Source organism: Chrysochloris asiatica, unplaced genomic scaffold, assembly GCF_000296735.1.
Source record: "Chrysochloris asiatica unplaced genomic scaffold, ChrAsi1.0 scaffold00045, whole genome shotgun sequence".
NCBI lineage: Eukaryota > Metazoa > Chordata > Mammalia > Afrosoricida > Chrysochloridae > Chrysochloris > Chrysochloris asiatica.
Window position 1 is genome coordinate 8,504,720 of NW_006408563.1, and position 23,171 is coordinate 8,527,890.

Genomic DNA, 23,171 nt, shown 5'->3' on the forward strand with positions numbered 1-23,171 from the left:
TACCAACTTCTTCAATCTGAAATTGATCAAACATGCAATCAAGATGTATTGATCATTACTGGTGATTGGAATGCAAAGGTTGGGAGCAAAGATCAAGGATCAGTAGTTGGAAAATATGTCTTTGTTGATAGAAATGATGCTGGAGATAACATGATAGAATGATTTGTTCATTTCAAATACCTTCTAAGAGACAACTATACACATGGACCTCACCAGATGGAATACATAGAAATCAAATTGACTACATCTGCGCAAAGAGACGATGGAAAAGGCAGACTGTGGAACAGACCATCAATTACTCGTATGCAAATTCAAAGTGTAGCTAAAGAGAATGAAAAATATCTATCTACCTACATATTAAATGGAGTCTGGTGTGGTACCATAGGAAGTACTCGACCTGAAGGTTGGTTTGAACTGTAAGGTTGCAGTTCAAACTCACCAGCTGCTCCTTGGAAACCCTTTACAGGTTCACTATGAGCCAGAACCAACTCAGTGGCACTTAATAACAGCAAACATATTAATCAGTTACATATTTGTATTTGCTTGTATGTGTATAAGGCATCTTAGGAAGGATATACAGCAAAAGTAGTTGTCTGAGGGGGAGCAAACTAAATTACTGGGAATATTCCTTCTATACTTAAAGAAAGAATCTTCTGAATCTATTTTGGATTCAAAATTTTAATTAAAAACAAAAACAAAGTAAGGTGCTGTAATTATGAATGAAAATATGAATTACAAATGCAGTGATTAAACCAAAACACAGGTAATCATACTTGGTGGATGAGCAAAACTAACTGAGGGCCTGCAAATTCAAACGCCAGCACTGTTGCTCTGGCCAGGGCATTTGCTTTTCATCTGTTTATTCAGCTATTGAACTTTTGTTGAGGGCCTGCTGTGTGCCAGGCATTGGGGGCACAAAGAGGAAAGGTCCATTTGTAAGAGGCTCACTGACTTGTGGGGAGATGACCAGAAATCTCATGGCTGCACTGCAGTGTGATAAATGGGACTGATTATGACAGGTTCCTGCAGGACCTCCTGGGAGGTGAAACTAAATTAGGCTGGGGAGGGCTTGTTTACCACTGGACATGGTGCTAACTAAATCTTGCAGAGAAAGGGTGAGAGAACAGTTCCAAGCAGAGGAACCAGCATGTGGTGGCGAAGAAGGAGTTTGGTGTGGCTGCAGACTGGGCGTGTATGGACAGGGCAGATCTATGTTGCAGTGTGGGTTTTCAAAACAATGCAGTCGTTCAATTTTTCTATTTGTGAAATAAACACATCTTTGATGCCAGGATTATAATCTGAAAGCCAATGAGGACACATTAAAGCATTTCAAACAAATCAGTGATGAGACAGAGCCGTATTTAGAAAGCACACTGGAGGCAGGATAGGATTATAGGAATGGTGGGGGCAGGGTGAGCAGTAAGGAAACAGTTAAAAACACAAACCATAGTGTTGAAGCAAGAGTATGAGAGACAGTTTCTCTGAGAATTTGGGGTGTAGGTCCTGAAGTCACAACTGTAATCCTAACTCCTTCCATTTTACCATCTGAGCATAAGTTTCTTCAACTGTAACTGGGGCTGGATTGTTGTTGTGAAGTGCCATTGAGTAGATTCCAACCCATAGCAACCCTGTATAGGGTTTCCGAGGAGCAGCTGGTAAGCTTGAACTGCCGACTTTTGCAGTTCAAACGGCTGTGTAGTGTGGCACATTACCCCATAGCACCACACCAGGACTCCAGGGGCTGGATTGTTGTTGTTGTTGTTAAGTGCCATCGAGTTGCTTCCAACCCATAGTGACCCTGTGTAGGGTTTCCGAGGAGCGACTGGTGAGCTTGAACCGCTGTCCCTGCAGTTCAGCCGGCTTTGCAGTCTGGCGCATTAACCCACAGCGCCACACCAGGACTCCACTGTAGACGATAAGTTTATAAAAATTATCATAAAATTTCCCACTAAGAATTCTGCAGTTTTCTAATCACCATAAATCAATTCTTATCCCACTTCCTTAGCAATTACCACCTTCCACCATACTGTGTTTTGTTAGTTTGTTAAGTGTCGTTGTTGTTTTGAACTCATAGTGACCCTGTATAGGGTTTATGAGGAGTGACTGGTGGGTTTGAACCACTGACCTTGCGGTTAGCAGTCCAGTACTTATCCTACAGTGCCATACTCGGATTCCTCCAACATACTATATTCTTTGCTTACTTCTCATGTTATTGTCTGTCTTCTGCACTATACTGGAACAGAGCAGGAAACCTTTGATTTGCTCATGGATATATCCCAAATGCCCAGAAGTGCCAGGCACATATTAGGTAGTAAATCCAAACCATATCCACGGCCATTGAGCTGATTCCAACTCATAGTGACTATGTAGGAAAGGGTAGAACTGCCTTCTAGAGTTTCCCAATCTTTAAATCTTTACAGAAGAGTGTCACGTCTTCTGTGGCTGGTGGGTTCGAACTGCCAACCTTTTGTTAGCAGTCAAACTCTTTAACCACTGTGCCACCAGGGCTCCTTAGGTGGTTAAGTGGTTGCTCAAATACTGGTTTAATGAATGAATCATGATGATGCTATGTCATTCTGGGAAGTATCAGTCATAATTCTCCAAGCCTGAAGAGAAGAACTGAAATGTTACTAAGGGGGGTGTGGGGGGTGGGGGTAGGAATAGCTGCACTAGAATAAAGAAGCATGGCAATATTGTTTGAATACTTGTAAAAAACATCCTTTTGTTGACAGAGTAATTCCCTTCTTCTAGTTTTAAGTACCTATTTTCTTTTGTGAAACACCACTCTTCTCTGAACTTGTCCCTGTGCTTTTAGGAGTGGGTCAACCAGTATATTTCACTCCCTGGCCATGGCATTTAGGCATGGTCATATGACGCAAGTTGGACCAATGAGATTCCGTTTTGGAATGACCTGGGAAAGAGAAGCTGGTAGCCATCTTGCTACCATGAGGAAATAGCTTATGTGAGGGGAAGCAGCATTCAGCCACAGAGCGAGACAGATTTCAAGCAAATACATGACTCTTAGTTAAAGGAGTTGGGGTAACCCAGAGAAAGTGTGACCTGAGAACTCTGGATTAGTGAAGGTTAGATAGGTGACCCTTGTAACCTATGCAGTCCCTGCCATCTACAACACTAGATAGCACCATTTTCATGTATTTGGGATCTCCTCTCATGTTTCTGTCTTTTCTAGTCATTTCCTACCAAGGGCTTGGACACTTTCCTCCAGGGCAGTCCCTAGGACCTGACTCTGTTCCTGGTTAGTTTCTTTGACTCCACCGCCATTTACTTCCAGCTCAGTAATCGCCAAGAGGTGCAAAGAATGGAGAGAAAGAAGGCCCTAAACCAGAGGGCTGTGGGATGAAAGGGCTGGATCAATTCATGCAGCATTTATCAAGCACCTTGTGTGTTAGCTGCTGTGGTAGAAGTGGGTATTGCAAAGTTGGACAAATGATACCTTCCCCAGAGGAGCTCTTAGTGCCTTGACTAGAAATGAAGCTGAGCTTGGGAGATTAATGGACTCTCATGAGAATAGAAAACAAGGTTGGACACCCAAAAGAGGATTTGCAATTGACTTCAAAATAGTTAACTAAGGAAGTAATTCCTCTCTATAGCAGTAAAATCAGTTCTACCAAGTTACAGTAGTAGAAAAGTAACAATTATTTTACCTACTGTCAAGAAAAACTGAATTACATTTGCTTGTTTTATGGGGTAATTCAAGGTTATCCTTTTTCTTTTTTGCGCTCTGTTCCCCACAAACCAAACCAAGCACCCAACTGATTTGTCCCCGATGGCTGGCTGTGATTACTGCCCTAATTTGTCCTTTCTTCATCTGCTACAAACTGCCTATTTTCTGTCGTTTCTGATAAAGCGGGAGCTCTGAGGGACTTCTGAAGCTGTTTTGTACCCTACAGAAGTGTATTAACTGGAATTCCTGTGTATGTGTCTATAAAACCCCTCGTCTTCTCAGTGTGAGATCACCTTCAGGAACGGCGTCATGTCGATGTGCAGCTTGCGTGTGTAAAATTCTTTTCCGTTTGAACATATCAGCCCTTTATTTATACAACTTTGAGGCTCTCCTGTCTTCTGAGTTGCTGCCTCCAAGGACTGCTGGGTTCCCTGTGAAGAGAAACAGAAAGCCCAGCTTTCACTGGAATGATACACAGTGTGACAAATTCCCAAATATTTATAGAAAGCAATGTTTCATCTTTGAAACACTAATAATAACACCTATTTTTACCATTGGAGACCCAGGGGAGTTCTGTGTGTAGGGAATAACCTGAGAATGGTTATTAATTCCTGCCTGGGGTCTGTGCAGTGGGGGAGTGAAAAGGATGCTAAGGTTTTACACTATCTCATTTAATCCTCACAACAGGCTTGTGAAGCAGGTATTGCTTCCATTTCACAGATGAGGAGACTGAGTCTCTGGGAGGTTAAGCAATGTGTCAAAAGCCACACAGCTGAGAAATGGCAGGGCTAAAATCATCTGCTCAAGACTCATTTTTAATGATAGCCTTTTAAAAAGTTATACTTATCTAGTAGGTGGATGGAGTGGGGCCCAAATATTTAACACCCCGGGTAGCTAACTGAAAGGTTAGTAGTTTGAGTTCATCTAGAAGTGTCTTCAAAGAAAGTCCTTGTGATCTACTCCCAAAACATCAGCTCTACTCTGTAACACATGGGTCGGTCATCATGAGTCAGAATCGACTTGATAATAACTTTTCAAAATAGCTTCTATGAATGGTCACTACACTTGCCTCGCAGCAAATAAGGCGATAGCATGCTTCCAGTTTATTTCCAAGCTGAAAATGTACACGATGTGTTAAAAATAGTGACTTGAACAAATCTAGCAGAATGGGAAGAAGAATGATGAGGATTCTGGAGCACTGGGGGCTCTCCTCAACACTACGACATACATTTCAGAGCATGACAAAGTTAGGTCTGAAGTTGTCCTCCAGCCCACACACTGCACTGCAGCCAGGCAGGTCTGTTCATGCTGCCCATTTGACCACTCCTCTGCTTAAAGTCTTCAAAGACCATTGCCCTCTGGAGGAAGGTCAACCCATTGAAAAGGTTGACAAGGCTCTTCCTGCCAGGCCTGGACTATCTCTCCAGCTTCATTTAGTCATTTAACGAGTATTTATTGAATGCTTATTCTATCCCAGGTAGAGTGGATACAGCAGTGCTCAAAGCAGATGAAAATCTCCGACCCCCGTGACCAGTGTCTCATTCCACTGAGAGGGAAGACAGGATAAAGAAGAACATCAGTTATGTCTGAAGGTGATTTGTGATGTGGGAAAACATACAGCAGGAATGGGGGATAAGGAATAGCCTGGGTAGAGGTGGAGGCTGCAATTTTAAATAAAGCAGTCCAGGAAAGCTCCACAAGAACGTAACGTTTGAGCAAAGCTCTGAAGAAATAAGGGAAGGTTCTATGGGACTATGTGCGGGTTACCAGTGTTTAGCTAGCTGTGTGAGTAGCAAGTGTCAAGGCCTACCATTTCAATACTGGGAGCAAGGCTTTTCCCTCTGCTGGGAACACTCTCACCACTTCTGTTGCCTTCTAACTTCTCCTTGTCCTTCACTTGGCTCATCTGTGCCTACCCGGCCCCCCAGAGCATTGAGCTCTTCTCATCATTGCTCACATGATTGCTTAACTCTCCTCTCTATTAGACTGTGACCACGGCTGTCCTTGGAGGAAAATATTAAAAGCACCATTGTTGTTGTTGTTAAATGTCATTGAGTCCATTCTAACTCATAGTGACCCTGTATAGGGTTTCCGATGAGTGGGTGGTGGGTCTGAACCGCTGACTTTGTGGTTCAAACTGACCTTTTGGTTCAGTCCTTATCCTGCAGCACCACAGCATGACCACCAAAAGAACAAACAAATCTGTGTTGGAAGAAGTACAGCCAGAATGCTCCTTAGAAGCCAGGATAGCCAGACTTGTCTCTCATACTTTGGACATCTTATCAGGAGGGACCAGTCCCTGGAGAAGGACATCAAGCTTGGTAAAGTGGAGGGTCAACAAACAAGAGGAAGATCCCCGATGATATGGGTTGGCACAGTGGCAGCAGAAATGGGCTCAGGTGAAGCAATGATTGTGAGATTGATGCAGGACCAGGCAGTGCTTTATTCTGTTGTGCATAAGCTCACTATGAGTCGGTATGAGAAGGAATGATAGTGCATGTCACTCCCTCTCAGTGGAATGATACGCACTCGCTGTGGGGGTCAGGGATTTTCATCTGCTTTAAGCACCTAACAACAAATGACTGTCTTTTTCCTATTGCATCAACAGGGTCTGGAAACACATGCACACTTGAAACATACTTGTTGAACAGAAGAGTGAAAAACACACACTTGAGTGGCACTAGGGGCAAGCTCCATGTTCGGGGCTAAGTCAGTTTAAATGGGGAAGGGAGCAATGACGACTCCTTTACAGGAAGTGTGTGTTGCCCTCTAGAGTCCTGTCCTCTGCATTGCACTGGCTTCTCATTCTCAGACAATAAAAACTCAAACCCACTGTCTTTGAGTCCATTCTGACTCTTAGTCACCCTATTTGATACAGTAAAACTATTTCCATAGGGTTTCTGAGGCAGTATATCTGACTGGTGGGTTCAAACCTCCTTTCATTTAGCTGTTCAATTCTTAACCCATGGTGCCACCAGGGCTCCTTTCATTCTTGGAGAGAAGTGTTCTTTTTCAGGGCTGAGTTGCTGGAGTCGCATACATTAGTTTACCATGGCATCACCCTAGGTATGAATCATTTCCATATTTTCTAGGAGACTTATTCAGATGTTTGTCTCTCTGGACAGTCAGAAAGTCTCCATCCTGGTAACATTTATATTTTTAAGTATTAACAATGAGTTAAAAGTTGGGAAGTTCTTATAGGCAGCCATCACTCCAATAACCATCTATACCCTCTTCCTTTGCTTTAGAGTGTTGTTGTTAAGTGCTGCTGAATTGGTTCCAACTCATAGCAACCTGCATAGGGCTTCCTAGGAGTGGCTGATGGGTTTGAGCTGCCAACCTTGTGGTTAGCAGTCTAGTGCTTATTCTACAGTGCCACACTAGGAGACTCCATTTAGAATGTTTATTATTGTTAAGTGTTGTCAAATTGGTTCCAACTCATAGTGACTCTGTATAGGGTTTCCAAGGAGTGGCTGGTGAGTTTGAACCACCAACCTTGTGGTGTAAACTGACCTTTCAGTCCAGTGCTTATCCTACAGCACCCTACCAGGATTACATTTTCTGGACTAATATATATCTATTTTTTGTCATGTCAGCCATGTACTTGTATCTGATTAGCTTCTCAGAGTAAAATGGTTTGTCTCCATTTCTAGATCAAATGAAAGCACTTGGTTCAAATAGGAAACAAAGAGTTTCAAGCTTTCTAGCCTCCAAAATCATGCATGAATCACTGAATGTTATTGTTGTTAAGTGCCATCAAGTCGGTTCTGACCCATAGCGACCCTGTATAGGATTTCTGAGGCACGACTGGTGAACTTGAATCACTGACCTTGTAGTTCAAGCTGACTTTGCAGTCCAGTGCATTAACCCACAGTGCCATACCGGGATTCCTGAATACAATTAATAGAAATCAGACAATATTGACTTGAAGGAAATTTCTTCATTAGTTCCAAGAGAAGATTTTGTGTTTAGGTAGGGGACAAAAGACAAAACCAAGACCAGTTCCAAAGGTTAGAATTACCTTAACTCCTCATGTGGGGCTCATATTGAAAAAATTGGAGCTGAGAGACTCTGAGAAAAGTTCCTCCAAATCACTTTTGAGAAAAAAATTGTCTTGACTCATCTCCCTAATATTAAGGAACCACCAATTCTAGTTCGATGGAATGTTTCAGGTGAAGGTTTTATAGGTTCTAGAACGTGAAGTACTGAGTTTGCCTAGTATGTTCAAGTTTTCTAGCAAATAAATGATAATGAAAAGGGAGAGGGTAGGGTCTGGGAGATAGAAGGAAATTTTTTAAAAATTCAAACATATAAAGAGGATTCTGGAAGGTAGTGATAAGAGGAGAAAAAGAAAATTGAAACCAGAAAAAATGTCATGTGCTTGGGTGATTTTCATTTCTTTATTAAGCTGGTAGTTTTTGAGTATTTACTATGTGCAAGGCATACATGCATAGAAACATATGAGGTGATAGTTTTAGATCGTGATTAGTCTGTGAAGACAGTGAAATGGTGATAGCGTGGAGAGTGATGGAGGAGGGGTTGGGGACTTTACACTGGAAGGTCAGGGAAGATTTCTCTGAAGTGACATTTGAGCTGAGAGCTGGTGACAAGAAGGAGCCAGCCCTTATGGATCTATCTTTAGCAGTCAGTGTGACCTGTGTCTCTGTGGTTTGATTATTCAGAGGTGGAACCAGGCAGGGGTTCTTTGAAAAGGAAAGTTGAATTCCTGATTTCTAGGTCTGTTCTGCTTCAGTCCTCTCAGCTCCATCCTTGACCCTCTGAGCCATGAGCTGTCCCCTCTGTTTCCTGAGTGGTAGAGTCAGTATCACTGACACTGGCTGCCCTTGAGGTATGTTGAGAGCTAAGAAAGAAAAATCAACAGTGAACAAGAGCCAAGGTCTCTGAAGGCTTAGGAGAGAGAAGCAAATGCGACGTTAAATAGAAGGGAAGGAAAAAGCGGAACTAGAAGAAAGCAGTGGCTTCATATGCGGTGGCTCCACAGGATAAGCACTGAACTGTAAATCACAAGGTCAGCAGTTCGAACCCACCAGCTGCTCCATGGGAGAAAGATGAGGTTTTCTGTTTCCCAGAAGATTGAAAACCTCTGAAACCCTATACCAGGTCACTATGAGTCAGACTCTACGGCACTTAACAACATGAAGAAAGCAAAAATCTTGACATGTTCTTGTTTCTTATATGCACACCTTGGTGGGAGTTATGAAAGTGCTGATGGAGGTGTGAAATGTTTAGCTAAAAACCAAAACCCAATCCTTTACCTATATTGTACTGTAAATATTTTAGTATTTTTTGCATTTTGCTGAAAAAAAACTTTCTCTTCATCAAGTAAACAATAAAGATTAACGAGTTAATTTGGGAAAGCTGATTTGAATTGCACAGAAGGTATTACTTAAGTACTTGGCATTTTAAAAAGCTATCTGGCATTTAAAAGGAGACAACTATTAATGAATTCAGAAGCTAATCTTGTACTCTGACAGGATGAGCCATGGAAAATCCAGGATGATTATCTTGCTGTAAACGCAATGTGATTCCATTGAAAGTCAGCACAAAAGAGCAATGGATTGTATACAAACACACACGTACTGTAGCAAGACTTAACGAGAATGTCTCTTAAATTTAATAAATATTATATAATGTATCTTCTTACTCTCGGATTAAGAAACTAGGGAGAGAAAACCAGGAGCTACAAACTCAGGGAAAAAACCTTCCCAGTAATTTTTCCTCCTCCTTTCAACTTGTGTTTTTGAACAGTCACTACCATGGGTGGACTCTAGAAACCATCTTAAGAATGGGGCTGGTGGGAATTCAGTGGTAGAATTGTTACCCTTCATAAGGGAGACCATGGTTCTATTCCCAGCTAATGCACCCCAAACGCAGCCAGCACCCAACCATCTATTAGCAGAGGCTTGCCTGTTGCTATGATGCAGGTTTCAGAGGAGCTTCTTCCAGACTGTTAAGGATTGAATTGTGTCTTTTCAGAATATGTATTGTAAATCCTAACTTTTATGCTTGTGGTTAAAGGAGCTCTGGTAAGGTTGTAGGATAAGCATTGGACTGCTAACTTCAAGGTCAGCAGTTCAAACCCGCCAGTTGCTCTGCAGGAGAAAGGTGAGACTATCTGTTCCTGTTAAGATTTGCAGTCTGGGAAACACTATATTGTGTCGACAAGAGTTGGAATCAACTGGATGACAATGGGGTTGAGGTTTTTTGATTTACCTGTGGTTGTAATCACATTTGGGAAAGGGTTATCTTTGTTACGTTAATGAGACAGGGTTAGTGTAGGGTGTGTGTTAAATCAATCTCTTTTTAGCTCTAGAAGAGATTCAACAAACCAGGGAAAGAAGCAGAGATGGGAAGAGAGATGTCAAGACACCTGAAGAGCGCTCAGTAGAACAAGTTGAAAGAGACAGGGATCTTCCTCCAGAGTTGACAAAGAGAATAAGCTTTCCCTGGAATTCAGACTTCTAGCCATTCGTGGTATTTCTGTTATGGCAGCACTAGATAACTAAGATGCAAACTAAGACAGACTAGGAAGAAAAGCCTGGCAATCAACTTCTGAAAAAGCAGCCAGTGAAAACCCTATGGACAATAATGGGATGCCAGGAATTGGAGGACAACTTAAGGCAGTTAGCAATAACAATAACTTTAAGCATACTCTAAACCCAACCAGCTAGATCTTTCCTCATGGGTCCTGTAGAACCACCAAAGATTAGGATCTGCCCTGTGGGTATCTCTCAGGCCCTCCTCTTTACTTCTCCCACTCTTTTCTAATTGATGTTCTCCATCTTTGTAGCTGCAGCTTAATGGCTCCAAGAAGAGCTATTGTCCCTCATTAAGGAAGCTGAAATAGCATTAGTGTCACACACAAATAATATTTTGCTGAAGATAATGAAAAAACAGTTGCAGCAGTACCTCAATAGGGAACTGCCAGAAATTCAAGCCAGATTCAGAAGAGGATATGGCACGAGGGCTATCACTGCTGATGTCAGATGGAAGAAGATCATTGCTGATCTGGGCTGAAAGAAGAAAACAGCAGAAAGGTGTTTACCTGTGGTTATTTTTTATTTATTTGACTATTCAAAGGCATCTGACTGTGTGGATTTTAATAGATACTGGATAACGTTGTGAAGAAATGAAAATTCCAGAACACTTAATTATGCTCATGTGGAACCTTTTACTATACTTCATCAATCTGTATGCTGAGCACATAACCCGAGAAGTTGGACTATATGAAAAAGAACACGGCATCAGGATTGGAGGAAGATTCATGATCAGATTTCTATGTACAGATGACATAACTTTCCTTGCTGAAAGTGAAGAGGACTTGAAGCACTTGCCAATAAACATCAAAGACTACAGCCTTCAGTATGGATTACATCTCAACATAAACACAAAACTCAAAAACCAAACTCACGGCCATCAAGTCGATTCAACTTCATAGTGACCCTGTATAGGGTTTCCAAGACTGTAAATCTTTGTGGAAGTAGAAAGCCTCATCTTTCTTCTGAGGAGCGAATGGTGAGTTTGAACTGCCAACCTTGATGTTAGCAGTCTAGTGCTTATCCTACAGCACCACACTAAGACCATAAAGAAAACAAAAATCCTCACAACTGGGCCAATAAATAACATCATGCTAAATGGAGAAAATATTAAAGTTGTAATGGGTTTCATTTTACTTGGCTCTACAGTCAATGCCTATGGAAACAGTGGTCAAGAAATCAAATGATGTATTGCATTGGACAAATCTGCTGGATAAAAACCTCTTTGAAATGTTAAAAAGTAAAGATGTCACCTTGGGAACTAAGGTGAGCTTGACACAAGCCATGGTATTTTCAATTACATACATGTGAAATCTAGATGATGAGTAAGGAAGACAAAACAGGAACTCATGGCTTCGAATTATAGTATTGGGAAAAAGGCTTTCAATTGTGTGGATCGTGACAAGCTATGGACAACATTGTGAAGTATGAGTATTCCGGAACACTTAATTGTGCTCATGAGGAATCTGTCCACGGACCAAGAGGCAGCTGTTCGAACAGAACATGGGAACACTGAATGGTTAAAATGAAGAAAGGTGTGTGACAGGGTTGTATTCTTTCGCCATACTTATTCAACCTGTATGTTGAGCAAATAATCCGAGAAGCTGGGTTATATGAAGAAAAACGTGGCATCAGGATTGGAGGAAGACTTATTAACAACCTACGATAAGCAGAAGATACAACAACTTTGCTTGCTGAAAGTGAAGAAGACTTAAAATATTTACTGATGAAGATCAAAGAGCACAGCCTTTGGTATGGATTGCATCTCAATGTAAAGAAAACAAAAATCTTCACCACTTGGCCAATAAACAACATTCTTATCAATGGAGAAAAGATTGAAGTTGTCAAGGACTTCATTCTTCTTGGATCAACTATCAACATTCATGGAAGCAGCAGTCAAGAAATCAAAGGATGTATTGCATTAGACAAATCTGCTGCACTAGACCTCTTGAAAGTGTTGAAGAGCAAAAATGTCAGCTTGAGGACTAAGGTGCGCTGGACCCAAGCCATGGTATTTTCAATAACCTCGTATGCATGCAAAACCTGGACAGTGAATAAGGAAGACAGTAAAGAATTGATGCCTTTGAGTTATGGTATTGAAGAAGAATATTGAAAGTGCCATGGCTGCCAAAAGAACCAACAGATCTATGTTGGAAGAAGTGCAGCCAGAGTGCTCCTTGGAGGCCAGGATGGCCAAACTTCGTCTCTCATATTTCGGACATATTGTCAGGAGGGACCAGTCGCTGAAGAAGGATATCATGTTTGGTAAGGTGGAGGGTCAGAGAAAAAGAGGAAGATCCCAAGGAGATGGATTGGCAAAGTGGCAGCATCAATGGGCTCAAGCATTGTAACAATAGTGAAGTTGGCTCAGGATCGGGCAGTTTTTGTTCTGCTGTCCTATGAGTCGGTACCGACTCAATGGCACCTAACAACAACAACACCATGGACTCCCAGAAGAATGACTAAATCTATCATGGAAGTACAGCCAGAATGCCTTTGGAAGAGAGGATGGTAAGACTTCTTATGCACTCTGGACATGCTGTCAGGACCAGGCCTTGGAGAAGGACATCATGCTGGACAAAATAGAGGGTCAGCAAGAAAGAGGAAGACCCTCAATGAGATGGACTGACACAGTGAGTGAAGATGGAGCTGGATCGGGCAGTGTTTCGTTCTGTTGTACATGGGTCCATATGGGGTGCAACCAAGTCAGCACCTAACAACAAGGAGGCTGCAACACTCTCACTGTGTAACTGCCTCCCACACAGCTTACAACTTGATTCTGCCTGAGAGCAAGCTGCCAAGAGTCTCTGGGAACCTGTGGGCATGCTGAGCTGGAGGAAGGAAACAGAGGGAAGAGGGCTTTTGCAGCCAAGATCTGAAATTTGCTGGGGAGCACACCCCACCATTATCTTCACGCGTGGAAAGTGGTGGCTGAGGCCTTTGCTGAAACCCTTATGTTGTCTATCAAGTTCTCACATCAAACCTCGGTGCACACGGGGAATTTGTTTCCTCCTGTGAGCAAACAAAAGAGAAAGAGTCAGGCTCTCCTTTGGTTCACCAGACCTGGGCCTCCTTGGCAGAATGTCAATCTCTCCTTCCCTCAGGGGTCTCTGAACCCTGTGTTGTTGTTGTTAAGTGCTGTGGAGTCGGTTCCAACCCATAGCATCCCTGTATAGGGTTTCCGAGGAGCAGCTGGTGAGTTTGAACCACCAACCTTGAGGTTCAAATGACTTTGCAGTCCAGCACATTAACTCACAGCACCACACCAGGACTCCTTGAACTCTGTGGGGATGGGTTAAATCTGAGAGTCATTAAGAAGTTTGGGATTCCCAACTGCTCACTCCTGCTACCTCCTGCTGTGCTAGGGATCACAGGATCACATCCTGAAGAGACCCACTCCTGTGAGAGGCTCTGGGCTAAAGGGCCAGGCAGGGTTTCTCAGGCCCTGTTATTTCTTGCCCACAACAGCCTGTGGTAATGTGAGTGGGTAGTAGAAATGGGGACAGAGGTGGGTCTGGGTAGATATGGAACTCCTCTGAGCTCCCCATGACTGAGCATCCTGGAGAGGGGATCTGAATGGGCCAGGGGCTTTGTATACACCACCAACCTCAGGCTACCTTGGAGGGGACCCAGCCTGTGGCAAGGCCATTCTTAGGTCTCCTTTCTGAGATGTGTCTCTTTCTAGGTTCCCCCTGGGACTTCTGGTGTGGCACTCTATGATAAGCATTGAACTGCTAACTGCAGGGCTGGAGGTTCAAACTCATCAGCTTCTCCTTGGAAACCCTACAGAGGGGCATTATGAGTCAGATCTGACTTAACAGCACTTCACAATAGGTTTCTCTGGCCTGGAAGAGGAGACCTCCAGTTCTCAGGAGACCAGAGGAAACACTCAAACTCTCAACTTGACAATCCAGCCTGCCTGTATGGTCTCTTGGAGGACTAAAAGAGGACTATGGTTCTACATCCCCACAAGTCTGCCCAACAAGTCATGTGTCAGTTATCCGGGTTTATCCTTGTCCTCCCTCTTAAACATCCTGGACTGTGTTTTATGCTCTAAAGATAATTTGATGCTGTTGAAAGGGGCTGAGCTGATGATTTTGTTGTTGTTGATTGTTGTTAAGTGCCATCGAGTCGATTCCAACCCATAGTGACCCTGTATAGGGTTTCTGAGGAGCAGCTGGTGAGCTTGAACCACGGATCTTGCAGTTCAAATGGCTTTGCAGTCTGGCGTATTAACCCACAGCGCCACTTGGTGGTGGTGGTTATGTGCCGTGGAGTCGGTTCCAACTCATAGCCACCCTGTAGAGGGTTTCCGAGACTGTAAATCTTTACGGGAGCAGAAAGTCTCATCTTTCTCCTGCGGCACAGCTGGTAGTTTCGAACTGCTAACCTTGTGGTTCACAGCCTGATTCATAATCACTACGCTACCAGAGCTCCTACAGTGCCACTTAGGAGAGGATTCAGTAGTAGGCATGGCAAGATAGTTTGGCTGGTAGCCAGAGAAGAGTTTCCTTGTTCCTCTTCTCTCACAAATTTTGTCCTTCACCCATCTTTTTTAAACAACAAAATGAAAGGAGAGTTTACATCCTCTTGAGTGTTTACTAAATTAGATCAATAACTAGCAAACATAAGACTAGGAAGAGAAATACTACCTTGTCTAGTTTTAGCTTTTGTGATGGACTCATTAAATAACTTTTGCCAAGTCATTAATAGTTCTGTGCCTCAATTTCCCTATAAAACAGGGCTAACTTTGCTGTTTTCCTCAAGGAGCTTTTGAATAGTGAAACCCAGGACACTTTAATTCCAGGGTTTCCACTATCTAGAAGTAAATCTTATCCCTGAATTCTAATTGACATTGTCCTCAGCTTAATTAAGTGCTTTGTTGACACAACAGAATCATTGTTTATCTGGCTGAGCAGAAGTGGAGGAGGAAAGTTTTAAGCCAAAATAGTTTATCTCTTCAGCCCCAGGGGAGGTAGAAACCAGCTTTTTCTGTGAGGGGGTGTCTGGCTCTATTCAGGTTGGAACTTTGCCCGTGTTTCAGAGATGAGACATCCTATTTTAACTGGGAGATAGGAGGTGGTGGGGTGCAGGGTGGGAAAGCTCTTCCTAACTCAGAACTTCACATGTGACTCCTTGTTTCATTGGGTCTGGTGTGACTTTTCCAGTTTGGCAAGCTGAGAGACAGGGAATCTCAACTTGCAAACAGATTTCACTGAAAAAATGTCATTTCAAATCAATTACTTTTCACTAGAAAAAAATATTTATTCTGGTGCTTTGTTCCAGACTGGTTCAAAAGCTCATCTAACCCACAGTTTTGCTCCAGTGTGGAGGTAGAACTGGCTTTGGTACTGAGGTCCCAGATTTCAGGGATAGCAGAGGGCTGCTGGAAGTGAAAGAAAAATGTCCTTTCCTTTTCTTTCCTGGGCTCCCACATTTTCTTGCCCTTCTCTTCCTCTGGGTCCTCCTATCTTCTGACCTATTTCATTTTCCTTGGTAGTCATGTGCTAAGAGGGTAGGGGCCCTGCTGGATTCAGCGTTCCAAGGTCCCTATGTTCTCTGCCCTCTGTCTTCCAGGGCCCTTCAGCTATTCTCTGTTAGGTGTGTGACAGAAAACGCTGTCTCTCTTTTTTAGTGAATTCACATCGACGGTTTAGAAACCCAATGGAATCACTAATAGGTAGAATTTTCAGGAGCAAAATAAAGTATAAAATCCTAGATTGTTGTTGTTGTTAAGTGCCATACAGTCTATTCCGACCCATAGCGACCCTGTATAGTGTTTCTGAGGAGCGACTGGTGAGCTTGAACCGCCAACCTTGCAGTTCAAACAGCTTTGTGACTTTGCAGTCTGGCGCATTAGCCCACAGCGCCAACTATATTTGGTGGGGAGGAAAGTAGGAGGAACTCCTGCTTTTCAAGTTCCTCCTTTTCTATAATCTTAACTCTTAGATTGCAAACAAGCTCCAAGTAGGTTTTGTTGGCTTTTGTTTTTTTTTTTGTAATGAAGAAAAAAGATTTTATTTAGTATACACAGCAAAGAGAAAACACAAGTGGGAAATGGACAGACATGTTGTCAGAATGATGTCTGCCCGAATCCCTTCAAATTCTGCCTTATAATGGCTTTCAAGGCAGAGGATAGGGTCATAGGGTAATAATTATCTTAATTTATTGGGGGCTGCCCAGTGCCAAGCACTGTGCTAATCCCTTTTTATATATGATTTAATCTAAATGATCCTTGTCATGACCCCATGAGGAAAATATTATTATCCTTTACAGATGAAGGAATTGAGCCTCAGAGAGGTTAAATGACCCGCCTGAAACTAGACAGCCAGGAGGGAAGAAGTTAGGATCCAAATGACTCTTTATGGAATTCTCAAAATGATAGAACAGGGATGCAAGGAAGGAAGAGCAGACCTGACACTCTGGTAACCACCAACAACCGCAGGTAGAAGAAGAGAACTAAATAAGGAGACAAAAAGAAGAAAAGCTATGAGAATGTCAGAGATGGACACTTAAAAGAATCAATACCCCTAGACAGCCATGATCTACATCTATCTCACTGGCTTTCAGAGATAGACCCACTCACCTCTCCAGTGTACTTTCGCTTTCTATTAAATCTGTTTTCTCACACTCCTGTTGTCTTGCTCATGTCTCATGTCCCTGACACGTCACCCAAATCTGTGACTCCTTGCCAGAAGTTCAGGAGAATTCCCACGGCATGTTGGGTAACAAAACCAAAAGATTTCTTTGCAAGTGCAGGCATGTGTTGGTGGGGTCCTCTGTCTTGACATCAGTTTTCTCATCGGTAAAATGGGGATAACAACTGTACCTACCTCACAGGGATGCTGTAAGGATCAAGGAAGACAATCCTGAACCTTCTACAGAGTAAACCTAAAAAACATTGGCTGTTATTACCATTTAAAAAGACCCCATCAAGATAATGGGAGAATTAATACTTATTGAAGCTTGCCATGGTACATGGAAGTGCTTTATAATATTCTTTCTACTTTTCTATATGTTTGAAAATTTCCATAATAAAAAAAGAAAAGGAAAAGAGAAAGTACCTGAGTACTGATCAAGTATCTGGTTGGAACTAGCAGCCAACAGATCAAGAAATACAGATTTATTGGAATGACAGTTGCAGTGGAAATTCAACAAATAAACATTAACACAGCAAAATGATAGCAATCAATTCATACCTATTGACAATTACACTGAATGTAAGTGTGTTAAATGCACCAATCAAGAGACAGAAAGTAGTAGAATGGATAAGAAAACAGTATCCTTCTATATGCTGTCTACAAGAGACAAATCAAAAAGATGGAGACAGCCTAAATGGCCATCAGCAGAAGAATGGTTAAATAAATTTTGATACATACACACAATGGAATACTATGCAATGTTGAAGAGTAACGACGACTCTGTTACACATCTTACAACATGGATAAACCTGGAAGACACTCTGCTGAGCAAAATTAATCAATCACTAAAGGACAAATATTGGTAAGGACAAAAAAAGTTAAAAATTTTTTTCTTGATAGAAAACAGTTTCTATGATGGTTAGGGAAGAAAAGGGAAAATTATTCATGGGCTAGAGTGTAGACATATGCCAACATGGGCAGGCAATACCCAAGAGGTAGGTTAGCAGAGGAAAGATACAGGGAGGAATTAAAGACTTAAAGTGAATAGAGGTAAAGACTGTTAACTGATGGTACATGGAGGGGATTGCAATCATTGTAATGAAGCAAAGTACAAGATTTGTTGAAATGTAAAACTGATGATCTACTCTATAAACCACTCAGTTCACAATAAAATGTTTTAAAAGAAAAGTATTGATTCTATAATTAAAAAAACAGACCCTCTCAGGAAGTTAACCTTAAATTATCTATGGAGTTTTGGAGAGACAAAGTAATCCTGTGGAAGATGAAGTTTGCTTAGATCTTCAAAAAACCTTTGGATCAAGTTCCACAACCAAAGTTATTTACAAAACCAAGCAGTGAGGGAGAGAAAGAACAAGAAGGCGTGAGTATGGAAGTAGGGAAAATGTGTCCTAGAAAGAGAGCTGATTTTAGAATCAAGAAACAAAGGGTGGCAATTAAACAGTGCTTTTCTAGATGTGGAAATGCAGAAAGTTAATTCTTCTAGGGATCAGTGGTAGGACCATGTGTACTATCCACTGCACAAAGCTTTCCAAGAAGGATGTTTAGTGACATCTCCAAGTTTACACATGACTGAAATCATTTCCAGAGAGTAAAATACCAAATCATGGTAGCAGATAGCAGGAAGTACCCAGAGACAGTTGATTCAGTAGAGAAATGTCAGTTGAACTTCTATATCATTATCACGGAAAATGAAACAAGTGCAATCTCTGAATCTGATTTAGAGGATTAGGATTTATTCTACCCAGGACAATGTCAACAGAAGATTTATTTGTCATGTTTTTTGGAGTGGCTACCAGGTGCCAGAGCTCTGGTGTGGTGCTGTAGGATAAGCATTGGACTGCTAACCTCAATGTTGGCAGTTCAAACCCAATAGCTACTCTCAGAAACCCTATATAGAGTTACTATGAGTCAGAACCAACTCGACAGCACACGACAACAATAGCCAGGTGCCAGGACCTGTGGTAGACAAGAGAGACACACAAGTGAATAAGGCAAAAGAAGGTAAAAGAAGTCTGTCTATAAAGATTAGTAGCTTGTTCTTTTGGATAACAGTTCAGCTGTAGCCAAAAAGTTCAGCAGAAAGCAGTGTCTATTTTGGAAGAACACAGAAACAAAACATTACCTTTGTACCCTTGTACCAAAACATAGTGTGTCTACAGGTGTGTGTATTTCCTGAAAGAGGAATGCTGAAAGGGGATATGAACACCATCTGTGAAGCTATCAAGGAAACAGATGGGGTAAACAGACGGTTTATTCAACCTAAATCCTGGTGTGCTAGAATTACAGGAGAGTCTTTGAAATCCCAAAGAGATAAATTTAGAACACATAAGATCAAATATGAATTTCTACGGTAAGTTGTAAATTCATGAAACCTGGACTCAAAAGATAATAAAGGTTGAAATAGAAGTAGCTTTGTGAAATGGGAAAAAGGGGGATCATTCCAGTTTAACAGGATTTTTAGGACACTACCACAATTCTAGTCCCCACAAAGCAACAAAACAAAAGACAAGATAAAGCGTATGAGAAAGGATGTTTGCACTTCCTAACTTGGGATAGTTTAAACAAAGGTAGAAGTTACTGGGAAGCAGTGGAATGAAACTGACAATGTAAAAACTGGTGAGCTACAACAATTCCTGGGAAATCGAATTAAGGTTTGAACTTGTATTATGATGCCCTTTACTGACAACCCCTCTACTCTGACAGCTCTATGAACGAGAGAGTTCAAGGCTCCTCTCATCCGCAGCTGACATGGATGGATCTAGAAGAACAAGAGAGTTCCATACTTTCAGACACATTTACATTTTTTTCCCCTCAGAATAGAGGTGAATCCATTGTCCCTCAAAGTCTAGGATCAGAGGTATAAAATGTTGAAAGGGGGATTCAGATTCTTTAAAGGAGAATTCTGATAATCTTACTCAATTCTCTAATAAAAATAGAATTAAACGTGAAATATGTTTAGCTAACAGTATTGACCTTTGTTTATGTGCTGTGTGCTTGTGTACTGTGACCCTTGGCTCATTTAAAACCAGCTCTCCTCATGATCCATCTTTCTTTTTTATAAAGAGAATTTTGAAAAGAACAACAAAATAAGAAAAAACAAAAAATTCTACTCAATACAACTCTGATTCTATGACAGCACGTTTTTTTCTTGAATTATTTACAAGTCTTAATGTTTCCTTATGGATACATTAAGTTTTTACAGACTAATCATGTTGATTTCTAATTTTAAAATGTTAAATCAATGGCTCTCAACTGGGGTTGATTTTGCCACTCAGCAGTGTCTGGAGACATTTTTGATTGTCACAACTTGGGGGTGGATGGGTCGCATACATGTATGTGTATGCTTATAACCTCACAGAGATACGAAGTAGGTATGCATGTGTATAGTCTGGTGAATAGAGGCAAGGGATACTGATCAGCATCCTACAACACACAGGATAGTCCCACACGACAAAGAATTATCTGCTCCAAACTATCAGTGGTACTGAGGTTGAGAAGTCCTGCATTAAACCAGTTTCTAGTATGAACAATCATCATTTTTAATGTCTGACTGAAAACCCAGACTGAGGAAGGATATATTAGAATTAATTTAGCAATTTCCCTGATGTTAGCATCCCACGTTGTTTCCACTTCTCTATTACAGATAATACTGCAATGAACACCTTTTGTCACCACTTTTTAAAAAAATTATTTCCTTGGGATAAATATCCAGATGTCAGAAATTAGTGGATATGAATATTTTCTCATGTTTTGCAAATCCTATGGCCATTTTGATTTTCAAATGGATTTATCAAAACCTCAGTTGTTGTTGTGGCCATTAATGTTGAGTGCCGCTGAGTCAATTCTGACCCATAGCTACCCTGTATAGGGTTTCCAAGGAGCAGCTGATGAGCTTGAAACGCCAACCTTGCAGTTCAAGCAGCTTTGCAGTCTGGTGCATTAACCCACAGCGCCACACCAGAACTCCGTTGTTGTGGTTAAGTACCATCTAATTGGTACCAACTCATAGTGACCCTGTGTAGGGTTTGCAAGGTGGGTGGTTTAAACCCAACACCCACTCCTCAGAAACTCTATACAGGATTGCTGTGACTTGGAACTGACTCCACAGCATACAACACCCTCCTCCCGCACCATTATTTTTTGGGTATGAATTGGCTCTAACTTTTGCTTATTTTTCTAAAAGGTTTTCAAGGTATTAATTCTGAGTCCTAGATTAAATTAAAATTATTTCCTTTCCCCACTGCAGGGATATGTTAACATTTCCTCCTGGAAATTTCAAGTACATTTACAATTTTAATACCTTTCTAGGTGTTGGTCACCTTACCTCACCTGTGGCCTCTACACAGAGAAGCCCTGAGGAAGAGGAAAAGCTGCTCTCACGATTGATGTCACCCACTGAGGTAAGAGCAATACTTGTCTCTGAAGGTATCCCAGGAACTCATTTCCCTTAATCAAATGGAGATCCTTAAGAGGAGCCACAAGGCAGAAAGGAAAAGAAATCTCATAGAGAATACCAAATTCTGTGAGGAGTTTGAAGGACCTGCATTAAAAAGGCCATCTTACCTTTAGGACTTCAGAACTGGCTCTGCTCCATATGCATTTATTAATATGCAAAAAATGCCTCATAAATACTTGATTCTGTTCACAGTGGGGAGGCAGTTCATTTGAAAGAGGAAATGAGAATTTGGAGTTGAAACATGTCTGCTTGTCTTTTTTTTTTTCCTTTTCATTGCTCTTTCATCTCTACATTTTCCCTTGTAGTCTTCTTTCCCCTCTTTGCCCAGATTTCACCTGTTCCTCCAACCCCTAGGAAGTGTTGATGCCAGTTGCTACTCTCATTTATATTTATGGACCCTTGGCTCAGGTGTGGAAGGTAGGCCTCAGTAGCTATTACCACTTTTGCCATCATTCTGTGCACTGGATGCAGAAGCCTCACCCCTCTAAGATCTCTCAGTGCAGACAGATGTTTGGGAAAAACAGATAAGAGGTCTTTAAAAATCAACCAGTAGGGGGCACCCAAGGCAGTACACAGAACTAGGAAAATCAACCACGGAAAGCAAAGTGCCATCAAGCTTTCTCTTTTACACACACATCAGAAATTGTTTTCCAAATCCAGGCCTGCGACTTCTCCTTAAAGGGTAGTGATACAAAAAAAACACTCCACCTTTGAGACTTTTCCCCACCTCTCTCAGCTAGCACAAGGATTCAAAAGTAGAAGTATTTTATTTGACTGAACTCCTAACATGGACAGGAAAGGGCGAATCAGTGGGGAATTAATGAAAAGGAAAGGAGAAGAGCAGAAACTCTTGTTTTGATAAAGAACAATTTGATCAATTTTGTGTGATATCTTACACATGCTTCAGGGTGGGAAGGCAACAGTAGAAGGAATCCACTGGATTTGCCAATAGCGTATCAAGGTATGTAACTGAAATCTCCTGGGCAGAAATTTGTTTCTAAATCTTTTCCAGATGCTTTATAGCAAACATGAAATCAGTCATATACATGGAGGAGGGTTAAGGAAGTAGTTAAAATCTAAGTCAGTGATTAATCTAATAAAGGACCATTTAGCCTCAAGAAGTAAGGGGAAAGTAAGGAAGACAACCCTAGCCCAATTCTCCATGTTGGGGGGCTGGTGAAACTCCATAGACTTTTCCTTGAGTGACTTTCCTTTAAAGAGATATTTAAAGGAAATTAGTCTGCTGTGACTTGAATACACCAACAGGCAGTAGAGCGAACAACCCCCTCATTTCACCAAGAAGACACAGAAAGTCCTCAGAGTAAGCCTCAGAGGGAAAACCCTGGGTTACAGTGTAAGATCCTCAGTCCTATGTTCTTCTTATTGAATGCAAAGTTCATAACTCATTCTAGGACCTAACTGAACATGTCTGAGCCACTTTTGATATTGTTGTTGTTGGTTAAGTGCCATTGAGTCACTTCCAACCCATGTTGTTGTTGTTGTTAGGTGCCATTGAGTTGATACTGACTCATAGCGATCTTATGCATAGCAGAATGAAACACTGCTGGATCCTGGGCCAACCTCACTATTGTTGCCACAGTTGAGCCCATTGATGCTGCCACTTTTGCAATCCATCTTGCTAGGGGTCTTTCTCTTTTTCTCTGAACCTCCACCTTACTAAACATGATATCCTTCTCCAGCGACTGGTCCCTCCTGACAATATGTCTGAAGTATGAGAGACGAAGTTTGGCCATCCTGGCCTCCAAGGAGCTCTCTGGCTGTTGCTGTTAGGTAATAATAAATTATGTCCG

General features: G+C 41.7%; 1 protein-coding gene across 1 annotated transcript in view; it reads right to left on the reverse strand.

The window, feature by feature from the left end:
• LOC102833384 (uncharacterized protein KIAA2012 homolog) overlaps positions 1-23,171 on the reverse strand; it is a 218,089-nt gene that overhangs the window by 90,414 nt on the left and 104,504 nt on the right. Inside the window, exon 13 of the mRNA XM_006862029.1 lies at positions 3,979-4,116. Within this exon, the coding sequence (XP_006862091.1) occupies positions 3,979-4,116 (138 nt within the window). The remainder of the gene's footprint in view (positions 1-3,978; positions 4,117-23,171) is intronic.